Consider the following 27606-nt stretch of genomic DNA (forward strand, 5'->3'; position numbering starts at 1 on the left):
CTTTCCGTTTAACCGTTAGGTTCAATATTGCTTATCGCTGGTGACTGTCAAGGTCACTTGGCCTCTTGTCATACTTTAACACAGATATAGAGGTGAATGGTTTTAAGAACAATCTTTACATTGAATTTGTAGTCAAGGTTGTATGAATATTTATAAGCTACTCCAGCTAGATATATGGCTTTCTGACATTTCATCTAAACTCAAAGGTTTAGTAACAGTGTTAGCTTTACTGTGAACATTTTAGGTGACTTTGTGTTGCGTTTGAGTAATGAAGGTCAAGGGCATTTAAAGAGAATTCCTGTATTTCTTGAGTTTTAAAGTGTCTTGCCTTTAGTGTATTTCCATTTGCATAAAAGATTTTTTTTTCAAGATTGACTTTTGAGATTAGATGTGAACATAATTTTCTTGGTGTACAGTAATCTGTTGAAAAACTTTTCCACAAAGGAAGTGGTATTGGATTTGAAGTCAAATAAACTTTATTGATGCTCTACACAAGCAGATGAAGTAAAATTGCTTTTAAAAACAAAATGGTTGAAGCAAAATTGAAATGATCTGGTTTGATTTTGCTCTATTTATATGATATTAATGCCTTGATCAACAGCTATAGTCATAATTAAAGATGGCCTCCCTTTTTGTACAAGATGAGTGCTTAATTGCCGAGTGTTATTACTTGCTGCAATATATATGAGTAGCCTCCCTATGATTTTGCGGAACTGAAGCCAACTTATAGTGCTATCACACTGAAGTGAACAGCGGAAGTACCACAGTATGACACACCACCTTGTACCTTACTGACAAAGGGCAACTCTACCAGAATGCTGAAGAATTAAGTTGAGAATAGTAACTACAATTCATAAAGACTGTAATATATCTCAGACATTGGACAACACATGACCCAAAGCCTTCTCACAAGGATGAATCTAACTAAAGGTCAGTTCAGAGACCATGTCAAGGGATATATTAGGGAAAAGATCAAATTCCAAATTCAATTGCTTCATAAGATCCTGCAAGGAGAGCAGCAAGTACGATACTTTCACTTCACCTGTACTATTAGCTTTTAATGTTTGATAACATACAGTATCAATTTTGGCAGATTTTGACTACATTTACAGTTCCGAATGTCAACATGTTTACAAATAATTTGAATATCTAAATAATGAATCATTTAGTTACAGTGTTTGCTCTAACAAAAACTGTATAGGGTGTAGGACTTATATAAAGTTAAACTTTAGCCGGAAGTGATCTTTTTAATGTATACATGCAGATATGTGTATGTTCGACATTCACTGCGCTGTAACCAGGAAGTAGCATCAGTATTATCTACATGTTAATCTACATGTGTGCACATCCTTCATGTCTCAGGTGGATCTGGCTCCAGTTACAATTATACAAAATACTTAAGTAACTGCTTGGGTTTTCTTGTATTATTCGATAACATATTGCTTGATTATCTGCCAATTTCATGATAATTGTATCTTATGGTCAAAGATACAAATTGTATCCTGGTATCATATAGTCTGGAATTTGATAACAAATGGCAACATCCTGGAATTAAAGTATTGGAGTGTAATAACAGAGACATATATCTTACGGTTATTTGTATTGGATAAAAGGTCTTGTTGTGCAGTTTTGAGTTGTATAAGTGGTCTGAAGATTTGAGTGTGTTGTGTACTTTTCTTTTATAAAACAACTTTGTTTTCCTTAGCAAGATTTGTGAGATTTTATTGGATAGATGCAGATCTGCTGCTGTGATATCTTTCAAATGGAAGTTTTTCTATTATGTTTTATAATTAAAATCACTTGATTGTTTGGATTATTGAACATGTCATACCTAACTGTGAATAATTGGTATTTAACAAATAACAAATCCTACACAGTTGAAAGGCAAGAAAGGGTTTTGTCACATTGTGTTCAGAAATGTACAGACTGTCACTGGAAAACAACCATTTGGCTATATTTGTGCTGAACATTTTGTTTATATTGGATAATCAATAGATTTCTTTTTATATGTTGGTAAAGTCAAATTAGTTCTGAACATCTTTCTTTTTCTGTAGATTTTATCAAAATTTTGATCTGTTTTATAAAATTTTGATCTGTTTTATCATCAAATTAATGTTTTTCCCCTTTATTTTTTATGTATATAAAAAATCTGTCGACCTAATTGTCCATCTCCTCAGTCCTTCCCCTTCTTGGGCATTTGTATAAGCTGCCACAGCTGGAATGATAGACTAGACCAGCCAGGTCAGTCTTTCAGTCTTTATGACAAGTCTGAGGACAATATGGGCTCCACCGTGTGCTTGAAGTGATTATAATGATTTCACTGGGGATCGTTAAGATGGCATGACATTCAATATACGTACATCACACAAAATATTGATTGAAAATCTTACAAAACCTGCTGGTATCTATCTATCCTTCTGTCAGGTTTTATGAGGATATATCTGTCTGATACAAACAATCACTTGTTCATCATTCTTCATACAACTGTTTGAGTGTCTTTATCATTCCAATCCCTTCTCAAAACAATGAAAATATACCTTTCTGATATTCTCTTTACATGTTTAAAACATGAAATTGTCTTTTTTGTACAGAAAAAAATGTATAGCTTCTGGTCACCTGATCAGTTAGTGTTTTATATGGATTTTCCATTTCATATTAGATAAATAATTAAATGCACAATTTTTTTTTATTTCACAAATCTCATTTAAAAGGGAATAAATACAAGACTCTGGATACAAAGGCATTTATAAAATTTATTTAGCTTTTTGGAAAACGATGTTTTCAAACCTCTGTTGATGGCTTGTTGCTTTTATATCTCTTAGGAAAAAATTGATTGGTTCAGGACTTGAATACATGTTTGCATAGGGTTCTCTCAATTTGTAAATCTACAGTTATATTTATTAATGCTATAGTCTCTACATGTATGATGTATGTCTAATCTCATGCCCAAATACTTTGAATGGTAAAAATCTTTCAACTTCTGCATTAATCAGTTTTGTTTTTATGTCATTGTTTAGTCATATTATGCTTGTTGTAGACAGAGTGCAGTGATTTCTAATGAATTAAACCAGGGCTTAAGTAGACATTCTGCTTCATGAAACAGTTATGTTTGTCTATATGTGTTTGTCATCTGTTGATGACAGTTTTCTTTAGATCTTATGATTTATATGTCATTTATGACTGTGTACATACAAGTAATTATATATACATTCCTTTGTTATATTAAACTTGTATAATGAGAGTTGACATTGTATAGTGGAGGTTATGTGTGTACCTACTATTACAATTTCTGAATGACTGAGTGTCAGGATAGTATCTTCTCAGACTCTCTCTGATACTATGTGATAGGATACATTTGTCTTCAGCAGTTATGCCTAATTACATCACATACAGCCTGTGTATATTTGCCCTACCATTAAGAATCTATTAACCTGCTGCTATATCACCTGTCCTTGCTTGACAGGTCTACATGCTTACTCTTATTAAATTGCTACGGTGTATAGAACTGACAGAGTTGTTTTTCTTACTTAGATGCCCTCTGTACCACTGTTTACATGGAATGTGTATTCATTTAGTAAACATATGTTAGGAATATGAAAAAGAAATTTAAAAACAAGGCAAGTTGGTATCAAATGACATCAATCAAGGTGGAAAATATTCATATTTGTTCATCTTTTTGTATGTACATGTGTATTTGAGCACATGCTTTGTGATTATCAAAAAGTCCTAATGCATGTATAATGGAACTGCTTCAAGTGCCATCTGAGTAGGTTATTACTTGAATATCATTATATGACAACTGACATGCATACAGCTATTTCATTCTGAGGAGAAATTTAACCAACCCAAGTGATATAAGATGACTTGGTGTAATCATGATAGATTTTCAGTGTTAGAATGATTGCTCTGACATGGATAATAAAATGATAAATTTTGAAGCAGAAGAAAAAAAATATTTATGGATGAGACTATAGGGTATGTTCATACTGCCTTGATTTACTATTGGCAGTTTACTTTCTGGGTATCTTCTTCCCACTTTGATGATAGCAATTTTAAGGTCTAATATCCAATAATAATAAACAATATGATGAAAGAAAGATAGTTTCAAAATACTAATAAATGATTTAACAGGAAAATGTGAATACCTTTGTATATATATGCATGCATATTCTTTTGAATGTAATAAAGGGGGAAAAAAAAGAAAATTTAGATGATATATGTGTTTTATTCATTTTCATTTTTATAAAGAAAATGATAATATCCATTGTAGGCAGAAACCCTTGGGTTCAGATGTGTCCAAAACAATATATGCTCATATATTGTATATAAATGATCAAGATCTAAAAGTGGAAGTGCCCACTCCATCCATTGATTGTTATTGTAATAATAGTTCTCAACAGAGATACTTAATTTTTATGTTCCCCAAAAATGTTGGGGTAGTATTGTCTGTGCATCCTTTTGTGTCTGGAACATAACTATGCCCACAAGTAAGCAAGAACCATGAAACTTGGTGTATATATTGGTCATACTATGGGGATATGAAGGGTATCAAATTCAGGGCCCTTGATCCCTCAGTTACAGAGTTACTGCCTTTTATTATGATTTAATGTCAAGGGGCATAACTATGCTTGCATTTAAACTAGGATAACGTAACTTGTTTACATAAATAATTTTAAGACAATGTGCAGTGTACCAAATTCAGTAAATATTTTGTGTTTAGAACTCAACTTTCAATTGCTTGCATTAAACTAGGTTAATGAACTTGTGGATAGATTGATTATATTTTCAAAAAATATGTAGTGTACCAAACACAGGGCCCTTGACCCCTTATTTAGAGTTGATGCCCTTTGTTAAAAATTTCTTGTATGGAGCATAACTTTGCTCACAGTTAAGCAAGGATCAGGAAACTTAGGGTATACATTGATCATACTAAAACAATGTTATGTTTACCAAATTCAGGGCCCGGATCCCTTTAGGTACAGAGTTATTGCACTTTGTTAAGAATATCTTGCTTAGAGCATACTTTTGCTTGCATGTAAGCAAGGATCTTGAAACTTGGTGCATACCTTGACCCTACTAGGAGAATGTGCAAGATACCAAATCAGGGCCTGCAACCCCTTTATTGCACAGAATTATTGACCTTTGTTGAAATATTGTGTCCAAAAAATTCGTTTTTGGGGAGCATTCATCAATTTCACTGAAAATCTTGTTTGTTTGTATGAAAGCTTTAATTGCTGCAAACTTATGATAATTGTTTAACCTATGCTGATATTGTTATCTTTGTAGACTGCCTGTTCAAGATATGTCCTATGAACCGGTATTCTGCTCAGAACCAGTTCTGGACCGCTCAACGTACCGGAGGTACAAATCTCACCAGTGCTCCAGATACAGTTCTGTTGAAAAAACTCCATGTAAGCTTTCTCTCTCATTTTAAAAACCTCAATGCAACTTATTTGAGATAGCCTAGTAATGTTTGAAGTTAAAAGAAAAAGATGAAACAACAGAATAAAAGCCTACACATTTTTCATTTGTCTATTTCACATACCGTATGAAAACATGAAGTGTTGTCATCATTTGCACTTAAATTACATTTTACACTTGTTTATAACAACTATTTCTGAAACTAGCATTAGCAAGTGATAATTCATCATTGTAGCATGCTGCAGAATTGGAGAAAAAACAGAATGAGGCCGAAAACAAGAAACAGCTGGGATCAGAAATTCAGTATGGCAATGTAATCCAGGTAAATTTTGTACTGAGTCAACATTTATGCCATCTTCAATTTCCTTCAGAAATTGTTAATGCTACAAGACATCAAGAATTTGCTTTTTGCAAACTCTGGACATTAAACTGCTGGTGCAATTCAATTACTTAACGCTGAGAATGTTTTTATGTTCCACAGAGATTGTTTGCCCCCAATGGTTTTATATAGATAAGGCATTTGGACGTACAAAATTGTTATTGTTTTCTGGAGGTTTCTAACATGTCATCACACAAATTGATTGACTTTCTGACATTTATAACATGGTTAACTTAGTGTCTAAAAGCTGGTCAGTTCCATTAACAAATTACTTTCAAAACCATATAGGGCTTTAAAGGATTTTATGGTTACTACATTGTAGAGTTTGGTGACAATTACATGTAAATATTTAAAGATATTACATGATAACTTGGTTATATAACAGAAACAATAGCTGAAGTTAGAAAATAGAACATAATGGTAAAAATCTCATGAGGATACAACATATACAAGAAATAAGATAAGTGACAAGGTAGTAATCAAACGTTGTAAGCAGGATGTCTGGCTACGCTATTAACACGTCAGTAATTAAACCTTGCAAGCAGAATGTCTGGTTAGGTTAGTGACAAGCCAGTTATTAAGCTTTGTTAGCAGAATGTCTGGTTAGGTTAATGACAAGTCAGTAATTTAACTTTGTAAGCAGAATGTCTGGTTAAGTTAGTGACAAGTCAGTAATTAAACCTTGTAATCAGAATGTCTGGTTGGGTTAGTGACAAGTCAGTTATTTAACTTTGTAAGCAGAATGTCTGGTTAGGTTAGTGACAAGTCAGTAATTTAACCTTGTAAGCAGAATGTCTGGTTAGGTTAATGACAAGTCAGTAATTTAACTTTGTAAGCAGAATGTCTGGTTAGGTTATAAAAAAGTCAGTAATTTAACTTTGTATGCAGGATGTAAGATTAGGTAAGTGACAAGTCAGTAATTAAGCTTTGTAAGCAGAATATCTGGTTAAGTTAGTGAATAGTCAGTAATTAAGCTTTGTTAGCAAAATGTTTAGTTTGATTAGTTACAAGTGAATGATTGAACCTTGTTAACAGAATGTCTTTAAAACCTGTTTAAGTGGCAAATCAATAGCTGAACCCAATTAGTTCACAGAAAGTCAGTACTCTAGAGTAACTCTGAATTTTTCGTTATATTAAATGAAAAGGCAATAATTGTAGGCTATGAAGTTAAATTGGTGATTAATAACCAATTATCAATTCACTCGACTTGGTGATAAGATAAAACTTATTCAACAAATTTGATTATCTTATTTACATAGAGAATTTTAAACATTGCTGGGTTTCAGCTTCAACAATAGTGCAACAAGAGGATAAGAAAAGAATCTATGAGATGGAATTGAATAAGTATGCCTTTGAGGCAATGATATTTGGATGCATGTGTTATAATATATATGTATTGGCTTCAGTGTTTCCCCAGCCACCAATTCCAATTAGAAAATGTCAATCATACATCTACAAAAGGAGCTATTTTAGGAAACACAATTCCCATTGACTTCCTCTTAACAGAATCATAACTGTTCAGTGCAGATGATAAGAGTTGCTGACACAGGTGATTGACACTGATAACTAAGTCAACTATATTTATACCTTCTCCCAGCAGACATGGCAGTAATCAAGTGGTTATTGATTGTGGTGCCAGCATCACATACAACCCACACTGGTTCCATGCATAATCTGTAATTACCAACAGCTTCAACTATAAGCATGTCCCTCCAAGACAAAGAACAATTTTTTTTTTCTATGATTTATTAAAAAATATTATACCAGTTTTCTGGCGAGAAGTCTCAGATACAGCAAATCAATATTGTCATGTAACTTTTTGTCAGAGATATTTTCTTTAGAATAATCAATAGTCATTTAATGTACATCAATTAATGATGATGACATATGTATACTAAATGGCAAACAATGATACCTTTGATCAGACGTGAAACTAATACTCTATTACTTTGGATATTTTCTTGACATTTATGAAATTTGATAACTCTTTCAAAAAATTACCTTGCAAATATCAACATTCATTATTGTTTGTTTCAAATGTGATGAATGTCACTTGTTTTTATTATGAGGGGGTAAAATCAATCAATGCCATGGACTTCAAAGAATTACTACAGCACTTTTTTGTCAGAACAATGCATTTTATATGGTGCTGTGATCTATTTGGCATGATTGGATTTGGTTCTTATTTCTCCATCTGGATGGCTTTGAAATTTGGTCCTAGCTGTAGTACAGTGAAAGTAGATTGGGCTACAGTCAGTCTTTCTTGTATTGATGTCAACTCTAGAGGCATTATATGAAAGGCTTTATTGGTGGTCTATTATTTATAACAAGTGATCACTAATGTCTCATAAATTTGATACATGGGGTCTATTTCAAAACACATATTGTACATGAAGGGAATTTTGTACCAAATTTGTGTAAACATTAACATGACTGGTATCTTTAGAGGGTTGGAATGTTGTATGGATCGAAGGTGATGGTGTTGGTTCGTTGTCATGATTATGAAATCAGAATATTTTGTTATTTCTAAAGAGACATTACCTGCCCAAATGAAGATTTGTGTACAACCTTTGTTCTTGTAAAGGTTCATTTAGTGTGTCTCTCTAATGTAAATGAGTACAAATGTTATGTTTCAGTTATTCAGTTATGCCATCAAAAGTGTAGAATAAAGAAAAAAAAATTGTATAATTTCTTTTGTTTTAGTTACTCCATCTAAAGAGTAACAAGTACTTGACTGTAAACAAGCGCCTACCTGCCTTACTAGAGAAGAATGCCATGCGAGTGACATTGGATACGGCAGGAAATGAAGGTTCCTGGTTCTATATCATGCCGTTTTACAAGCTTCGACAGGCAGGGGATCCGGTATGTTGTACAATGGATACATTCAGCTCTCCATTGTCTATTGAATATCTTCATGTTAATATACCAAGCCATTTTAAGGAGAGGGACAGGTTGTGTTACTCACTTTGTGTCTGGTCAGACTGTGGCATGCTATACTGAATCAGTGTAATATCTTGAGAATCTCCAGATTTTGTTTACATATATCACTTAGTATCATAATGTCAAGTTCTACACCTGATCAGATTTCAGTTTACATAGAAGAGGTGGCATTCATGTAGTATCTCAAAAACTAAATAAATAATTGGGAAAAAAAAGAGAAAAAGAAAAAAATATTCCATCCAGTGATCAATCAACAATTTATTTTCTTTGGTACTTTTGACCTACCTTTAATATAAAGTAGAAGTATTTCCAAAAATTCAATGAGTCCCATAAGAATTCTACGACTCACATGTAGATTTATCACTGCACTTCAAAGTAGCATTGGGTTTCAATCAGAGTTGAAATGGTATAAAGGAAATCATATGTTGTTGAGATGTTGTTTTATTATTAAGGTGGTGGTAGGGGACAAGGTGGTGCTCAACCCAGTCAATGCTGGACAGCCTCTTCATGCCAGTACCTACGAACTTATCGACAAGCCAGGCTGTAAGGAGGTTGGTGTTTTGCTCTACTCAATAGAGGATAGAACAGCTATCGGAGAAGACTCTCAAACAATAAGTTTAACCTGCTTTCTTGGCAGGTCCAGCTAGGTCAAAGGAAGTATAGTGCATTTTTTTTATTTAAAATGACTAGCTCATTCCTAGTCTTGAAATGGGTTTTAAATACTTTGTCACTTGAAACTTTACACAATGCAACCGATGTTGGCATGGGTGCCATGCTGTTAAGTTTTCTGACATGCTACTAAAATTTCTTGAAAATGAGTCTTTAGTATGCATACTGGGATCAACTTTGAAACAAAAAAGATCGTTTTGCAAAAGACATTTCAGAAAATAATCAATTTACAATAAATTGTTTTTGTTATGTTTCTTTTTACAATGACCTTTGGGACACCAAACCACAGCATGTCAATGTTGTCATTACATATGTCACCATCATTTATCAGAACACATTTCTGGTACAAAGCTTAAGATACTAAAATAACCGATTTGAACTTCAAGTTTTGCAAAATGAAGTCTGGATTAGGCCTAATAAACATATAAAGTCATCACACATGCCCAGAAAAGCTTCACTGGGCATGTACGTCTTTGCTGATATCATACTCACTTTTCTCAGATGATTCCTTCAGGGTAAATAATGTATAGTAAGTAGTGAAGACTAAAAATCTAATCGGTCATAACATCAGAGTGTTGACATTTTAATCTTTCTTCAAATCATTGATTGTTTAATTTATCTTCAGCACATCATTGCGAGCACTGGTAAGGTGATAGTTAAGTTTTCTGAAACCGGGTTTTCCCTATGCTGTGTTTCACGACATCTGATTGGCCATTAAAAATAGCCACTAATTTAAAAGTCAATGAAATGTGAACACTGGTTTTTTTCAGCAATGCTCAAATTGTGATCTTCAGAACAAATTTTATCGAAGTTGCAGAGGTACACACTGTATATATCAACTTTGCAATGATGCCCCATTATGAAGCCTATACAGTAATGGATGAATAAATTATATGACAAAACATCAGCTGATGACTTAGTAGTGTCACATATAAATCTGACCACATGTAAACTGTGAATATGACTTATGATCATTCACAATAATTTATGATAGCAGTCTAGATATTTCAAAGATTAAACAGACATCCAGAAAAAATGTGTCGGCTGTTAATGTTACATTCCACTTATTTATCACATTTCTCCCAGACAAATGGAACATGATAATAAGCGGGTTTCACTTTATTTACAAATTTGACCAAATATTTTGTCCTTTTAATATTCTTAATATATTCTTATCTTTATGGATATGTGATTCTGTAGTGTCAAAATATTATATACTAAGCTGTACATAATGCACTTCCATTTTGTGGATTTATTAATTTGATACGACGGATTTAATGTTTGTAATTTTTGAATTTACTCTATGAAAAGTGACATTATTTCAGGTGAACTCTGTAAATACAGCAAGCCCAGCATGCTGGAAGATGACATTGTTTATGGACTATCGAGAAAACAAAGAAGAGGTTCTTAAAGGGGTGAGTGCCTTTAATAACCTAGACCAGTAAAAACATTCCAGTCCCATTTTGTCTGTGGTCTGTTGTCAACATTTTGGACATGTATTTGCTATCCATCCTGAAACAGTCCTTGTTAATACTAAGTAGTACAAGAGGGATTCTTTTTCAAAACATAGAGGACTGATAAGAAAAACAGCATGATTTGTAGGCTGCCATTTTGATTGTTAGCATTTGATGTTTGTTGTCGCTATTTTCCAGAAAGTAGGATCCCTTCATTTACTTGACATAAAATCAATATATAGAGCCAACAATGGTTGAAGTCCCAGAGCCTTTAAAACTCTCAGAATTCATTTATTTGTGTGTTTTTTTTTATTATTCATGGATCTGAAGAAGTAATAACTAATTAGAAATAAAACCTTTAGGTACAATATAGGTGTATGGTACAAAGTTCTCTATCAATTTGGCTGAATAATGTGTCCCTGGAACAAGATTGAATAAGTAGCTATGTAGTATTATTCCTTAAGGTTATTGTTAATTCGGATGTTTTTGTCTGATGTAACATTACAGGGTGATGTGGTACGGTTGTTTCATGCTGAGGAACAGATGTTTCTGACGTGTGACGAGTATAAAAGGCAGCAATTTGTGTTCCTTAGGATCACCGCCCGACAGACTGCCACCACAGCAACTAGCTCCAAGGCATTGTGGGAAATAGAGGTATTTACGATAATGTCCCTTAAGTCAAACATCTAACGAACATTATGATTGTTTTTTGTAATAGATTGACAAAGTGATTTTTTGTTGGATATTGTTGGATTCATTTTGCAGGAGACATTTTTTTTTTGCATTACACATTCAGGACTTGCACCATAATTGTACCTTTTGGTTTCCAGGTGGTACAACATGACCCTTGTCGTGGGGGAGCTGGTCAGTGGATGAGTTTGTATAGATTTAAACATCTTGCTACAGGACAGTACTTAGCTGCTGAGGTAAGTCATATTAATGGTTGTAAGTATGTACAGATTAAAATTATTTGCTACAGAACAGTGCTTAGCTGCAGAGGTAGGTCTTATCTATAGGAGTGAATCTGTATAGATTTTTAACACTGGCTACAGGAGAGCACTTAACTGCTGAGTTAGTCATATTTTAGAAGTAAAGTACTTAGCTGCTGAGGTAAGTTCTGCCTACTGGTGTAAGTCTGCCTCTAGGATATACAAAGCATATAGTGATTGACTGCAATATGTGCACAGTAGCCTGTATTACACTGTATTACAAACATTTGTATAAGGTGATTTACTATTGTTCCATGTTGATGTACATAAGTTTGATATTGACTTCAGATTGTGATGTATGGAACAAGGTAAGTGTTTTATTTAATATATTATACCTATGTTAATTCACAAGGAAATGTTCAGATCATCAGATTTATCTCTATTTTGGTCTAGGTCGACAAAGATCAAGCACCAGACACCATGAGGAACAAACTCAGGGGTACAAACACTGCACCAGTTTTCTGTCTCGTATCTGTACCTCATGGCCATGATGTGGCCACCATTTTTGAGCTGGATCCCACGACAATGACCAGAGACTCGCATGTACCCAGGTATAACCAGATGGTCTTACTCTCTGCCTATTGAAATGAGTATGGAGGTTCTGAATCAATGTCACTCTCAGTTTTGATTCATATTTACCTCACAGTATTATATCAAAAACTTCTGCACCTGATTAGATTTTGGTTTGCATATTAACAAGGCATTAATATCTTATAGATAACTGATTTTTTTCAATGGTGGTTCAACCATATCATTTATGCTGTTTCCATCTGACTGATCATCAGTCCCATTTAAATGCTCTTCCTATCTGTAAGAACTTTTTCTTCAGCCACAAGCCTAAATAATGTGTTAAATTCCTTTGTTGTGCTATGCCATGTTTCCACAGGAACTCTTTTGTGCGACTGCACCATCTGTGCACCAATAGCTGGGTCCATAGCACCTCCATTCCTCTGGACAAGGATGAAGATAAACCCATCATGAAGAAGGTACAAACGATATTCTTTTGAAAGTCATTCACTTTTAAAATATTTCTAATAAAAAAATGTAATTGGTGGAGAACTTATCCAATCTGAATGATATCCGTCTACCAAGCTTTGATTATATTGAGTCATTAAAAAACAAATTAATGTTCAAACTAAATAGTAGTGTTATGATATTAGATTTAAAGTATTCTTACTAGTTTGCATTGTTGATCCATGCACATTGCCACTGTTGTATGACTTCAGCAACACAAATTTCTATAATCTTGATAAATTTTAAGAAAGATGTTTTCATATAATGACGAGAACACAATATTTGACATATCATGTTAAAATAAAATTTTCCTGTTGGCATTTCAAGGTTGGGTGTGCCCAGATAAAAGAAGATCGTGAGGCTTTTGCTATAGTACCAGTTCCACCATCAGAAGTTAGGGACCTTGACTTTGCCAATGATGCTAGTCGAGTACTGGCAGACTTTGCTGTCAAGTTGGAGAAGGGCTGCATCACACAGAATGAAAGAAGGTATTAGCGATAAAAGAATGGTTGTGACAAAGGTGTTGTACATTTTACAAAACATTATATCTGATTAATTTCTCTATGGTAGTACCTTTTACCTTCTTTAATAGCTCGTTATAAGATCTTCTTTTCACAAAGTCTTTATCCTGTATTAGTGACAAAGAAGTTGTTGTGACAAATGTTTTTGTGCATTTTACAAAATATTGTATCTGATTCATTTCTCTAAGCTAGAGATCTTCATTTACAAAGTTTTTATCCTGTCTTGATCTCTGTCAGAAAGTTTGTATCTTGTTACGATATATATATTTGTACCCTCTCTGTATCTATACATTTCTGTAGTGCTATCTCATACCAGGCTCTTTGATCAGATAGATGCTTACATGTCTTGATTGATATATCATACTTGGCTCATCGATCAGATGCGAGTCAGTGCATTTCTTGTACTTGTCACAAAGCTTGAGTTATGGAAACAAGATTAATAACTAACTAGTAAGAGAGTTATATTGATACTTTTATAGTCACATACCTCATGAGATATTGATTATATTTTCTGCTAAATTTACGCCAACTTTAAGGTCACTGTCTCATTAATTTTCAAATTGAGCAGATCTTTTTGAATAGCTATATGTTTTTAATGAGATTACTTTGATGTTTGGTTGACAGGTTTGTAACACAGCTGTTATCAGATATATTGCATTTCGTAACCCAACAAGAATCTCAGAACACAGGAGGTGACCCTCTCAAAGTAGAAATGGCAAAACCCAAGGAGTGCAGGGAGAGACAGAAGCTACTCCGAGAACAGGACATCCTAAAACAGGTACGCATGGTCCTCTTCTCTTTTTGTGTTGTCAGCTGTTCAAAAGATTTTTTACTAGAGAAGTAAATAAGTGCACATTCCATGAGCAGTGCTTTAGATTATCAACAGCATTTGTCAAAAAGACAGATGTATGGTTCAATCTGGGTAAAGTTGATTGTAGTTCCTTTTTTGAATGAATCATTTCAACATTGAGCTGTATGATTTGATACCTTCTGAACCCTAAATATACTGATTATACAATCATCACTCAGGTGTTCCAGATCCTTAAGGCTCCCTTCAGTGGGCCTCAACCCCTGCTGAAGATGGAGGAATTAGCGGACCAGCGTCATGCTCCCATCCGACAGATCTGTAAACTCTGTTACCATATCCTACGTCTCTCACAACAGGATTACAGGAAAAATCAGGTATGCCAGACCGAGGTCAAGGACAACTGACATCACACTGTTCTGTTTGATGTTGTTCTCAAACAAAAGAGAATGTCTGTCATCATTTGTATACAGTAGATAAAGTAATTGTACTGCAAGCATACATATTTGCTTAAATTTGATTGTGCCAGATTACATACATTTACAGTATTGGCTGTTTTAAACTGGTTTTTTTTATTGGTAATTGATCTGTCTTCAGTGTTTTATGTTGAAGCAATATACTGTAAACCAACTTATTTTCGTGTTTTGAAAGTAAACCGACTTTTCGCGGCAATTTAATTTTGCAATTTACAGCCTTAAATCCAGATATTTAGGACCAGTTTTCAGTTCTGTCTGTCCAATTTTAGTGTGAGTCATCAACTGCCAGATTAGTAATGACTGATAACACATGATGTATAGAGCCTGTACTTGGTAAGTATTTATCCAAATATCGCTACAGTGCAACTTCCCAAAACCAATCCTGATCAAAACCAATTACGTCTTGAAACCTGAACAAAATGTACTGATCCCTCTCTTTTCCAAATACCAACTAGATTTTGTGATTGAAATAGACTCAAAATACTGCTGAAAACCGGCCTTACCTGAGTGATCAAGACCCAAGTTACGACCAGTGGACTGTGAAATCAGCATCTGTGCTGACAGTTGCAAGCTTTGCACCATGGCACATACTTGTTATTGGTAGGCTTTGTACACAATACCTACATTATCATAGGAAGATGATAAACAATATATATAGTTGCCTCAATTGACAACATGAAACCATTTCTAGCAAGTTCTTTGATGATTTCATTGAAGCTGAAAATAAGTATTGATGTAGAATTAGAAAGCCACAATTTTTAGCTCACTTGGTTCGAATAATCGGTGAGCTTAGCCATGGAGCAGTGGTTGTTGTCTGTTTATTTTTCAGGGTCCATCTGTTATTTTTTACCAAAATAAAATACTTTTTGAACAGTTTTTGACCAAATTTGTAAGTAGCATCTTTCGGGGAAGAGTAACCCAATTGTATAAAAATTGGTTCTTGTCACAAGGGGCTGGAGGGGCAGGGGCCAGAGATGAAATTTTTCAAGTTCTTTAAAATCCTACTCCTCCTGTAGGTATAAATGGATATTGCCCATATGGGTCTTGAGTATTCTTGGGTGAAGGGGAATCATTTTAGGGGCAGGAGGAGTAGGGGCTATTCAGAGAAATAAAAGTTCTTATAAATCTTTGTTCTGTACAGCGGTATTATCAAACTTTTGTCTGAATCAATTTTTATGAATAGTGTATATGACTTCTGTTTGACCACTAGACTGGGACCTAATAGGGAAACTATATCAGAAATTATTTGTAATTCATTATTTCTGTATAGCTAAATAAGTCAGGAGAGTGATGCAGGCACCTTGGGTCTCTTGTTTGTACTGCTTAACAAAAACACCTATTCATCAAATATATCAGTTGGTATGCTAGTTCTTTCAGATAAGCCGACCTTCTGACTGGGGCTAGATCAAGCCATATGTGAGTGTTGTTGCCTGATAGTGGGTCGATAGGTGCAGATTTCATTTATAATAAAGTTGCATCATGTATACAAGTATCACTTGCTTCACTTTACATAGACATGTTAAGTGAAAATGCTGAAAGTATACGGAGTGATTGATGTAATGTACAGAACGGAATGAGTTCAATTATATCAGAGTCATGTTATTAATGCATGGACAGTTTGGAGAAGTTTCAACGTGATTGTATTGCAAAAATGAATGTGTTCACTTCGTTTTCATACGCATGTGTACACATTGATCATACAAAGACAATGTGCAGTGTACCCATGTTTGGGCCCACAAATCCTTAATTACAGAGTTATTGTCCTTTGTTACATTTTGTGTCCTGAGCATAATTTTGCCTGCTTTTAAACTTGGATAATGAAACATGATGCATACATTGATAATTCTTAGAAGATGTACATTGTACCAAAATCCATGCCTGAAACCCATAAATTTCAGAGTAATCGCCTTTTTCTATAATTTTGTGTCATGAGCATTCAATTTGCTTGCATTTAAGCTAGGATGTAGGAAGACCTCGCATCCCATAATTACTGGGAAGACCCACACACTCCATCCCTTTGCTCTCATGTCATCAGCAAGACTGGCATACTTTCCCTATTTACACTTGTATGCCTCTTGACATCACTCCTCCCTAGGGACAGTTAACTCTGTCATGACCATTTTCTTCCCTTGCTGTGATTAGGATATCTTGGCATAGGTTTGTTTGGACTGTTTCAGGGAAAACCAGTCTTTGCCAAATTAACCCACATCTCCCAATTTGGAGCTCTGCCCAGTGTCCCTCTTTGGTGTTATCTGTAGGTGCTTTGCTGCTTATCTATCTCGCCAGATCTTTCAAAGTTGATGTGAGGCTGTTTTTTCGTCATTGAAACTTGGTGTATACATTGTTCATACTTGATGTGCATTGTGCCAAATACTTAATGGTAGAGTTATTGCCCTTTGTAAAACCTATTGTGCCTAGACCATAACTTTTCTTTCATTTAAGCTATTTGGGTAGCATCAGTTTCACTGATACTCTTCTCTTATTGAACTAGCATTTATACAAGGTAAGAATGATATTTGATCTAGTTTTACTGAATACCAAGTCCAATTTAACATTATTATCAGTCCTGACTGGCTTGTAAAGTATTCGTTTGCTTCTTGCTTTATTTTAAAGTAAATTAAAGTTGATGAGGTTATTGCCGTATGTAAATTACCTTTTATTCATAAAATCATATTTCATGAGATGTATTGATGGTTGACTCAGAACATAAACCAAAGTTTTCATGTAAAGGCTTGCTGTTCCTGTGATTGAAACTACCTCACAGCAATTATGCAAAAATAAATCTCACATGAAAATAAGTTGGTTTACAGTATGTTAAACAAGACATTTTGAGGAGTAATAGGGAGTAATTTTATACAAGTAGCCTTGTAATATATCTGAAAAAGGAATTAGTCTGTCTTGATACGACCTTGCATATTCAGAAAAAAGATAGAAATCTGAACCCTCAGCTACAATTTTATGTTTATTATCTCAAATAGAAGAAGCTGTCTTCTTTTTGGTATGTTTTGAAATTTTTAACTTTGTAAACTTTGTATTATTCCCATTGATTAAAAGTATGTTTTGATTAAAAAATTTTCAATTTTTGCAGGAGTATGTTGCAAAATACTTTGCATTTATGCAGAAACAAATAGGATATGATGTTTTAGCAGAGGAAACTATAACAGCTTTACTGAACAACAACAGAAAATTGTTGGAGAAGCACATCACCAAGCAGGAGATTGTGACATTCGTCAGTTTGGTCAGAAAAAACAAAAAACCCAGGTAAAATTTCCTTCTCAATGTAGGTGGTCAATCTGTTATGATCTCTGCTTCTAATTAATAATAGCAATAATAAAACAATGATAATGAAATAAATAAGATAAAAACAATTAAAAAAAAAGGGGGAGTGGGGAGGGAAGTGTCTTTCAAGTGAGTAAATGCAATTGATGATAATCACAAAATTAGACTTGAACACAAGATACTTCAAATGCAGTATCTCTAAATGTATTTTTATTAGGTATCAGCAAGATTAAGACTGTATCTACAACATTGTGGAGAACTTCAGTCTTACAGCACTGTTGATCACGTAAATTAGCATTTAATTATGTAATTTCTGGTGGATGTTTATGGACAGTAATACGGGAAACAGTGTGATATAAACATCTTATAGCATCTTACGTGAGATATTTTAATTGTTACATCAATGTTAAGTACTTTATTAATAGCGATGATTATGTTGACATGTTACGATTCTTTGCTTATTTCAATGAAAAGATGTGTTGTTTGATCAATCCTTTCAGTATTAGTTGTTGTTCACATTGAAGTTCTTCATGTTGTTATAGGCCTTATAGCACATGTCACCACTGTACCGGATGTGGATTAGTTATTTTTGTACATATGCCAATGATGAAACAATTAATGTTATGACATAGTAATATGACAATTATTCTGTCTTATGAAAAAGTCATTTACACATTTTAATAACAATTCTATTGCCGGATTATTGAAAGGTGAGAGCATATATTTGTGTCTTCACATCTTACAATTTCCTGTGAAATATTTCATGTTTTTCTCATATTCATAAAATCAAATTTATAAACCAGACAAATAGGCCTTGCTATTGATCTTATGTCTTACAACTGACCTTCTTAAACTAGTTATGTGCTGTGTTTATCAGCTTGAAAACATTAAGCAACAGTAGACACCTTTCTGTTCCATCTTGGTAAAACATGAGGGCAGAGAAGCAGAACTCTTTTTGTTTTGGAATGTCGTGAAAAAATCCAAGGCTCATTTTCAGCCATTAGACAAAAACCTTACATATTGCTTGATTGATAGCATTCCTTTAAAAGTTTAAAAAAAGCTGCTGACTCATAATTCCTTTATGAAAGAGATCACAGGATAATGGTACAGTGCACTGCCTAAAGATTCATGTCCTCCGCAAAGAGGCTCATGTCAAATTTTTGACATTGTGGTGGCATGTTCTAGTGGAAGAAAACCTGCTGATTTTCAGGATGTAAACCTTGTTGTGTATTTTTGTAGGTTCCTGGACTACCTGTATGTGCTGTGTGTATCAAATAACCAGGCTATAGCAGCCACCCAATACCTCATTTGTAACTGTCTTCTAAGTGAGGAGAACCAGGACATCTTAATAGAGACCAGGTATATTATTAATTCTTCTAGAGACCAGGCAGATCTATTGATTAGTCATTGATCAGGTAGAGTTGTCAGTTAACATATTAGGTTCAGTTATTAATTCCTTAGAAGTCAGATAGATTTATTAATTACCAAGAAATCAGGAAGATTTGATTGTTATTTAGAGACCAAGTACAGTTGTAAATCACTTCAGGGACAAGGTAGATTTGTTAATTACCTCGAGACCCAGGTAGATTTGTTAATTACCTAGAGACCAGGTAGATTGATCGATAACTTATATCAAGGTGTAATTGTAAATTAACGAGAGACCAGATACATTTGTTGATTAGATAAAGAACAGGTAAATTGCATCCTTGTCATTCAAGGGGTTATGATCACTTTCACTTTCTGCACCACTGATTCATTTCCTGCACCACTGATACATTTTCTGGCAAAATTGATGTCACAAAGGAAGTGATTTAATTTGTCTAGATTTCAGGAGAAAAAAACCTGACCATTCACAGACTGGTATGCTAATTTGTAATCTTCAAAGTAAGACTTCCAACTTCAGAGACAGTACATTACACCAATATATGACCTCAAGATTTGTTTGATGTACATAAGGTGTTGCACTTGGAACATTCAATTTTGACATGAAATTTTCCAAGAGTGCAGAGAGTGATAGTCTGCATTATCACTGGATATCAATAATGGGTTGATTGGTTAATGACCTGTTTAAATTGAAGACATATTATTCACAGCTTATGTTGATAAGAACATCTGAATCCATTTATTACATGTAATAAAAGATGGCAATTTTTTTTTCATTTTATAAAAATCCAAGAAAAAAAAAGACTTGAATAGTTTATCGACTTCAAGGTAATATTCCTATTTATTGAAACTGAATAGTGGAGTTCTTGTTTTAAAAATATCTAAAGTAAGCTATTCCATTTATATTCTGGTGATGAATTTAATGATAACAATTTTAATTTACTGGATATTAAACTGAAAAGGGTATTTGTTAAGATATTTATCAAAACATAGTGATTGAAAGAAGAAAGGACGGATGTTACTCTTTTGTTTTTGTTCTACATGTAGATATTGATACACTAATCAAATATTATTTGTTTCCTGTAACCATCTACAAGGTCAAACAGCCAAAAAGGGTAAAAGTTTACCTTCTTGCGGGCGATGGCATATTGTTATTATATTATGTATTTCTCACTGTGTCGAAAGGAGATAATTCACACTCATGCTTCAGTGTTGGGAAATCTGTTTTTGTTTTTTGTTTTTTTTTTGCTTTTAACAAGTTTTTGCAAGAGGAAAAGAAAGAAAGAGGAAAACAACCATTGATTGTCACTTCAAATCTTGGAATTATGGATATAAAATGCTGTATTTGTGTCACATTAACTTGATATCTATGTACAAAAGTGTTGTATTTGTGTCTGTTGTTTGAGGTGGAGGAAGGAATATTTACTTAACACTGTATCGTTGTCACAGCAATAGATAACTGTCATGTTTCCATCACATAGTAGAGAAAATTAGGTGTTTATCAGTAGGCCCATCCATCGATTCATATTTAAACATCCTGTTAGATTTGTATTTTATTATATTTCTTTCAAAATAAGGATCAGGAGAGTGATGCATCATTCACAACCATCTCTAGTGGACTTTGCTCATATTTAAGCCAATGATTTTAATGAATTTCAGTTTAAACACTTTGTTTTTAAATTGAGAAAAACTCTGAACAGATTTATGAGAATAAATCACTTAGTTATGAAATGGTATGATTAACAAAGAAAACTAGATAACATGAACTGAGAAGTATTCATGAAAGAAAAAGTATTCACTTGTTTTTAAAGATCCAATGAATTCTACTTCAATAAAAGAGACTAGATATGAAATACATGACTGCAATGTTTTAAATTTTTGATACAACAGACTAGAGAAGACTCAGATGGAAGTGGAAATGGAAGTAGAGAACCCAGATGGCACGTCGGCTCCTGAACCAATTGTCACTATTGAGGAGGTGGAGGAGGTCATGCTTATTTGGGATCTTGGCAAGAAGACCAAGAGTATACGTGAGCTAGCAGAGACCGCAGCAGAATCTCAGGGCCTTGGTGAGAACTCTGAGGACCAGGACATCTTAGTGTATTACAGGTAACAGAGGCTTGATAAAAAATTAACAGAACTTGTATTGTTTCATTGCTTTGCATAAACTTTTCTCGATATTAATGTTTTCAATTGTCTGAGTGTCTGTTTTCATGCTCCTTAATAATATCGTCAGTTGTTATTGTGACATCATTTTTATCTTTTTTTAGACACCAATTAGATCTGTTTTCTCACATGTGTCTGGACAGACAGTACATAGCCATCAATGCTCTCTCTAAACAATTGGATATAGATCTGATCCTCAGGTAAGTTTTACATTTACATATATATTGATATAGATAAGATATTCAAGTAAGTGTTGTATTGACATACTGATCAGATTCTTGGGTTTTACCTATATATTGATTTATGTCTTATTTCTATGTCACATTGGTATGAAATTACATCAGGCTTTGTAGTGATATAGGTCTGCTTCTTATGCCATCTTTGTATAGATTTAGATATAATTCTCGTTTAAGCTTTGAATTGATAAATCTCATTCTTATGTAAGTTTGTATCAATTAAGATATCATTCTAATATATTGGTGTTGATATAGATTTGTTTTCCATTTGAGTTTTACTGTAAAAACCCATGTGATATGCTCACCTACGTAATGTGTGCAGGTACATTTTGGGTTGAAAATAGTAAAAATTCCTTCTACTTGCATAATGCACACACCAAAAATTCAGTCAAAATCAATCTCCAGGAACAAAGAAATCTTTCTCAGAATATTCACCTCATATGTCAGACCAAAGATATTAGTAAGTCCAAACTTGAAAATATTTTCTTAAAAATTCAATTTTAATTATTAAATTATAGGTACTATACAAGTGACTATACTGCCTAATGCTTCTGCACTTTTTGTTTGTTTTCTTTGACATCAGACAAGTTACGCTTTATCATTCACTTACCTGCCCAATTAAGCCATATTTCTTTATCTTACGTTTACAAACACTTGTCTTCACACTAGGCCTGTTTTCAGTGTTGAAAACAGGTACCAGTCATTATCTACTTATTTATGACCAAACCATGTAATTACACTTCCTGCAAGTCAAGTTTTCTTGCATGTCTCGCTGTCAAATCGTCAACACACGAGCTTACATAAATTGAGGCCCAAAATCTGTATATGCAAGCGATAGCTAACTTCCACCACTACACATGAAAACAGACATGGCTACTAATTTGTTGCGATATATGACTTGAAGGAGAATAAGATGTAACTATGTGAGTGTTTCCAAAGATTATCATTTGGCTACTAAATGTGCACACATCCCACTTTGGACATTATTTTTCTCAAAAAAGAAAACCTGTGCATATTACGTGGGTTTTTGGGTAAATTGATAAAGAATGGATTCTCCAGTAAGTGTGTTATGGTTGTTGTGCTTCATTCCTAGATGATGGAATAATTTGGTGACAATTCTTTACAGGTGTGTCTCTGATGAGGTTCTGCCTTATGACCTGCGTGCCTCATTCTGTAGATTGATGTTACACATGCATGTAGATAGGGATCCACAGGAAATCATTAAACCGGTCAAGTATGCCAGACTGTGGTCCGAGATCCCCACGCAGATCTCAATCGAGGAGTAAGTATCAAAACTGTGGCCAACATGTACGGGAAAATTTTGTGGTAGTGTTCTAATTTGTATTACTCAATAGGTCCAAACACTGGTGGTATAAGCTTCCAGTAGTACTGACAAGAAAACAAAGGCTAAATGAACTTTGATCAATCCTTATTCACACATTTATCAGACATCATTAAAAGAACAAACCAGACATTAAGTTGGAAAATAATTTGTGAGTATTTTGAAGTGTCATCATCACAATCATGAAGTTGTTAATGATGATTTTGATAATTAATTTATCAAAGTGATGTTTCATGTAGCACCTACTAACCAACATAGGTTTTTCATTATATAACTAAAAGGTTTAAACTAGATGAGATTTACAATGAAACATCCTCATAAGTAATACACTGTGACCTAGACAACATGTATACAAAAGAGATTTTTGGAGTAAGGTGTTGTGATAATATAGGGACAGTTAGTGTACTTTGTTGGTTACACACTGACTTCTGCAATAGCTCAGTAAGCAGAAAGCATCAGCGTACCGTGTGAAATCTGAGATGTATGCACATAGTTTTGTTTGGCATCATGCATCTGTAAACTTTCAACATTTTTTGCTTCTTTTCAAAAACCCCTTAACCAATTTCATTGAAATTTTGCAAAACTTTCCCAGGCCAAAAATGAACCAAAATAAAGAATTATATGGTCCCCAGCATGCAGGGGCCTGAGGGACCTGAGGGGCCATGCCAAAAGGGGTAAAATTGACTCAGCTTTTCAAAAATCTTTTTTTCAACACCCAGAATCAAATGCTCTTAATAAATGGAAAAACCTTGGAGACCATGGTCTCACATTTCCCCTTGGGCAGGGGGTAAAGTTTACTTTAGTTATTATAAGAAAAGTACATTTTTAGTATTATTTGTTTGATTTCCAATGGAAATATTTCAAACATGGTTAGAATTATGAGCAATGGATGACAGCTTGATGTTATGCATATACTGATTTTGGCTGACCCCAAGGGACTGAGGGACAGGACCAAAAAGGTTCAGATTGACTCAAATTTCAAAAATCTTTCTCCCAATACCCAGATATGGTAGAATCAAATGCTTTTCATGTTTGGAAGAGTTTTAAGGTGCTTTGCGAAAATTGTGAATTTCATGACTTTGAAGGAGGTAAGGTTGACTATAGTTTTGATAGGAAAATTGCGTTTATGAGCAAAACATTATTTATTTTCCTATGGAAATGACTTGGTAAGAATTATTAGTATAGAATGACAGTTTTGATGGTATGCATATATTGACACTGGCTTACTGTTGTCAATGTCACAATTTCTTTTTAATGAAACTTTAAAAGCTTAGCCTAAAACCTTTATATTGAATATTGCTCTCTCTATATATTGCTTGCTCTAAAGGTCTCTTGTTTAGTATTGTGACCTTGGGCAAGGTGATTTACAGCAGTTGTGTTGGATGATGTGTGACAGGTCTCAAACATGTTGTTGCATCATCGTAGATAAAATTTGTGGCAACAATTTATAAACAACAAAAAGTGGTGTCCATCATAATCAGTTCTACACATAAATGCTGATGCTGTAAGTTTGATGAAGAATGCATCTTAATATTTCAGATATGATAGTACATGGAAGTCAGAGAAGTAGGTAGCATGGACAAAACACATGCTCCACCCAATAACTTGCTTCACTCCTATTGACAAAATACATTTAAGTTGTGAGCGTAAATGCTGCTTCTTCTTCAGCTTGAATGAAACGTTTAAAGACTTCGTTGAATTTTTTCCAAATTGATTTTTGTGAAATGATGCTCTTCGTTTAAGGAGTTGGCATTTACTGCTCCAGGCATTGACCAATCCAATCTTTTCTTACCAATGAGCCCAGGCCTATTTAATTTGAAATTCATAAACATTATCTGTACAAATCATCAAATTTTGCGGCAAGAAAGTTGACGTCACCAGTAAAATAAGATATTGGGAGTTTCATGCCAAATCGATTCAAAATTGTTATCTGGTCATGTCCTCTTGTTTTTATGGCAATGACTGCAATGAAATAAAATGGTTCGAAATTAAATTAGTGTGAGGACATACCTTGTTTTGGAGCATCCTCTGATTCTATGGGATCATTGTTAAGCAGACTTGTCTACTTTCTATGATAACTCTTCACCATTGTCTACACTGTACTTTATCACAGTTGAAACTAATTAAATCTACTGTTATAAACCTTACACCCAGTTAAAATATCTTCGTTTTGAATTACCTCCCCTTCGTAAATTGCCATTATCTTCCTGTGTGATGTCAGTCTATTTCCTATGTACAAAGGAATAGATATAAAAATACTGCAGCTATTGATTCTGATAATGCTCTAGATTGGAATTTTATATGGTCAGCATGAGAGTAGGTACACAAGTATGTATGTGTATTCATTGTATTTGTATGTGTTTTTTAATTATGTATCATTTTAATTCCTGAACAAAAGAAACACGACCATTAATTTCAGTGTTTAAAGTGTTCAGAATTGCTGAAGTTTGTTAAATTTATCCTGACTGAACCATCATATTACCCTTTTCTTCCTTAACAGTAGTCCTAGTTAATAATTGTGTTCATTTTATCCATATTCTCAATTTCAAGTTATCTTGAATTTTTTTATATGTTAAGAAATCATGATTTATATTAGAACCTCAAAAAGCTTCGAACATGATTTCAAAATAAGTGTTTTTTCTTTAACAATTGGACTATTTGCTATTTTGTGAAGTTTTGTACATGTTTACTAACAATATCACACCTGCCAACATTGCCTTGGTGTCTTACTGCTGTTAGTAGTTTCACAGTAGATTGTCAAGTATACTGTAAGTAGGCTGACAATTCATCGTTTCTTGTATCAAATCAAGGCTTGTAACCCTAAACTCTTCCATATTGTGATAGTTTTCTAGTGTCATATTTTAGAAGTTGATTAATGTGATGGTAATTCTGTCATATTGTAGAAGATTATGTGATATATACATTGAAATTGTATATTTCTATCAAGTGTAGATGTTGATTTGTTTTGTTATGTGATGTTTTTGACCCTCAGAAAATATCCACCATTTAATAAATTATTCACTCATGTTTGATAGAGCCCACCTAAAACTTTGCTTTCAGTGAGGATCTTGGATTTGTTTGAAGAAATAACTGGATTTTATTGAATCTTGCCTGGTTTCAAACTCAATTGTTCCTCAATAGCTTTATGCTTAGCATAATTCTTCATAGTGCAAATTTTCTTATTTTTAAAAAACATATATTTTTTTCATTTTCTTAGTTATGAGTCCAACATTGGAAAAGATCCTGAGAAGGAGAAGGTGAAACCTCGATTCTCTCGTACCATCCTCTTTGTAGAAGACTACCTATTTAATGTTGTCACCCAAGAAGGTGCCTTTGTTGACAGAAAACAAAACAAACTCACATTTGAGGTGAGGATTTTCATTTCCTTGAAGCTTTAAAACTTTTTGATTCTGTTATGCTTTAAGTCCTTTTCAATTCATGAATTGAAAAGGATCTCAGCTTACATCAAATTGACGAGTCTTGAGTAGTTGCATGTGGTATGTTATTATCACATCTGACAGCATACATTATAGCAACTGACAATGTTTTCATTCTTGTTAGTCTTCAATTAATTATTCTGTTTCCCATTTTAGTGTCTTCAATTGATCTGCTGCTTCTTGTTTTAGTGTTGTGAATTGGGTATACCACCTCTCTTTGAGTGTTATGGATTTCCTATACTGTACAACTTTTAAGTCTTGTTTTAGTCTAGTGAATTTACTGAACAGTATTCTGTTTTATTGTGACAGTTATCTGTATATGCAATACCACTTCCTGTTTTGGTGATGTGAATTGACTACCACTTCCTGTTTTGGTAATGTGAATTGACTACCACTTCCTGTTTTGGTAATGTGAATTGACTACCACTTCCTGTTTTGGTAATGTGAATTGACTACCACTTCCTGTTTTGGTAATGTGAATTGACTACCACTTCCTGTCTTGGATGTGAATTGACTACCACTTCCTGTCTTGGTGATGTGAATTGACAACCACTTCCTGTCTTGGTGATGTGAATTGACTACCACTTCCTGTCTTGGATGTGAATTGACAACCACTCTCTGATTTAGGGTGGTGAATTATTTGTGCCACTTCTTGTTTTAGTTTTACTGTGATGAATTGGCTGTATGATTTCCTGTTTTAAAGTTGGAATTGACTATACCACTTCCTGTTTTGGTGTAGTGAATTGATAATATCACTTCCTGTTTTATTGGGATGAATTGGCTGTATGAGTCCCTGATTTAAAGTTGGAATTGACTATACCACTTTCTGTTTTGGTGTAGTGAATTGATAATATCACTTCCTGTTTTAAAGTTGGAAATTGACTATACCACTTCCTGTTTTGGTGTAGTGAATTGATGATATCACTTCCTGTTTTATTGGGATGAATTGAATCCAACTTTCTGATTTTATATTTAGCATTTTCCTGTTTTAGGTGGTGAATGTAGTCACAACTTTCTGACATAGTATAGTGAACTAACTTTACAACTTCCTGACATAGTATGGTGAACTGACTGTACATTTTCCTGTTTTAGGTG

The 27606-nt window shown here is 33.9% G+C and overlaps 1 protein-coding gene across 1 annotated transcript in view; it reads left to right on the forward strand.

The window, feature by feature from the left end:
• The window catches only part of LOC132546531 (inositol 1,4,5-trisphosphate receptor-like), a 111149-nt gene that overhangs the window by 29146 nt on the left and 54397 nt on the right, over window positions 1-27606 (forward strand). The window contains exons 3-21 of the mRNA XM_060210250.1: window positions 5287-5411; window positions 5657-5743; window positions 8504-8662; window positions 9193-9291; window positions 10735-10824; window positions 11371-11517; window positions 11694-11789; window positions 12246-12403; window positions 12739-12838; window positions 13194-13354; window positions 14012-14165; window positions 14417-14569; window positions 17757-17929; window positions 19187-19306; window positions 21221-21439; window positions 21601-21696; window positions 22859-23014; window positions 24614-24640; window positions 26292-26442. Coding sequence (XP_060066233.1) covers window positions 5287-5411; window positions 5657-5743; window positions 8504-8662; window positions 9193-9291; window positions 10735-10824; window positions 11371-11517; window positions 11694-11789; window positions 12246-12403; window positions 12739-12838; window positions 13194-13354; window positions 14012-14165; window positions 14417-14569; window positions 17757-17929; window positions 19187-19306; window positions 21221-21439; window positions 21601-21696; window positions 22859-23014; window positions 24614-24640; window positions 26292-26442 — 2471 coding nt within the window. The remainder of the gene's footprint in view (window positions 1-5286; window positions 5412-5656; window positions 5744-8503; window positions 8663-9192; window positions 9292-10734; window positions 10825-11370; window positions 11518-11693; window positions 11790-12245; window positions 12404-12738; window positions 12839-13193; window positions 13355-14011; window positions 14166-14416; window positions 14570-17756; window positions 17930-19186; window positions 19307-21220; window positions 21440-21600; window positions 21697-22858; window positions 23015-24613; window positions 24641-26291; window positions 26443-27606) is intronic.

The sequence above is a fragment of the Ylistrum balloti genome, unplaced genomic scaffold, assembly GCF_031769215.1.
Source record: "Ylistrum balloti isolate Yb309-2 unplaced genomic scaffold, AGI_CSIRO_Ybal_v1 Utg369894, whole genome shotgun sequence".
Lineage (NCBI taxonomy): Eukaryota > Metazoa > Mollusca > Bivalvia > Pectinida > Pectinidae > Ylistrum > Ylistrum balloti.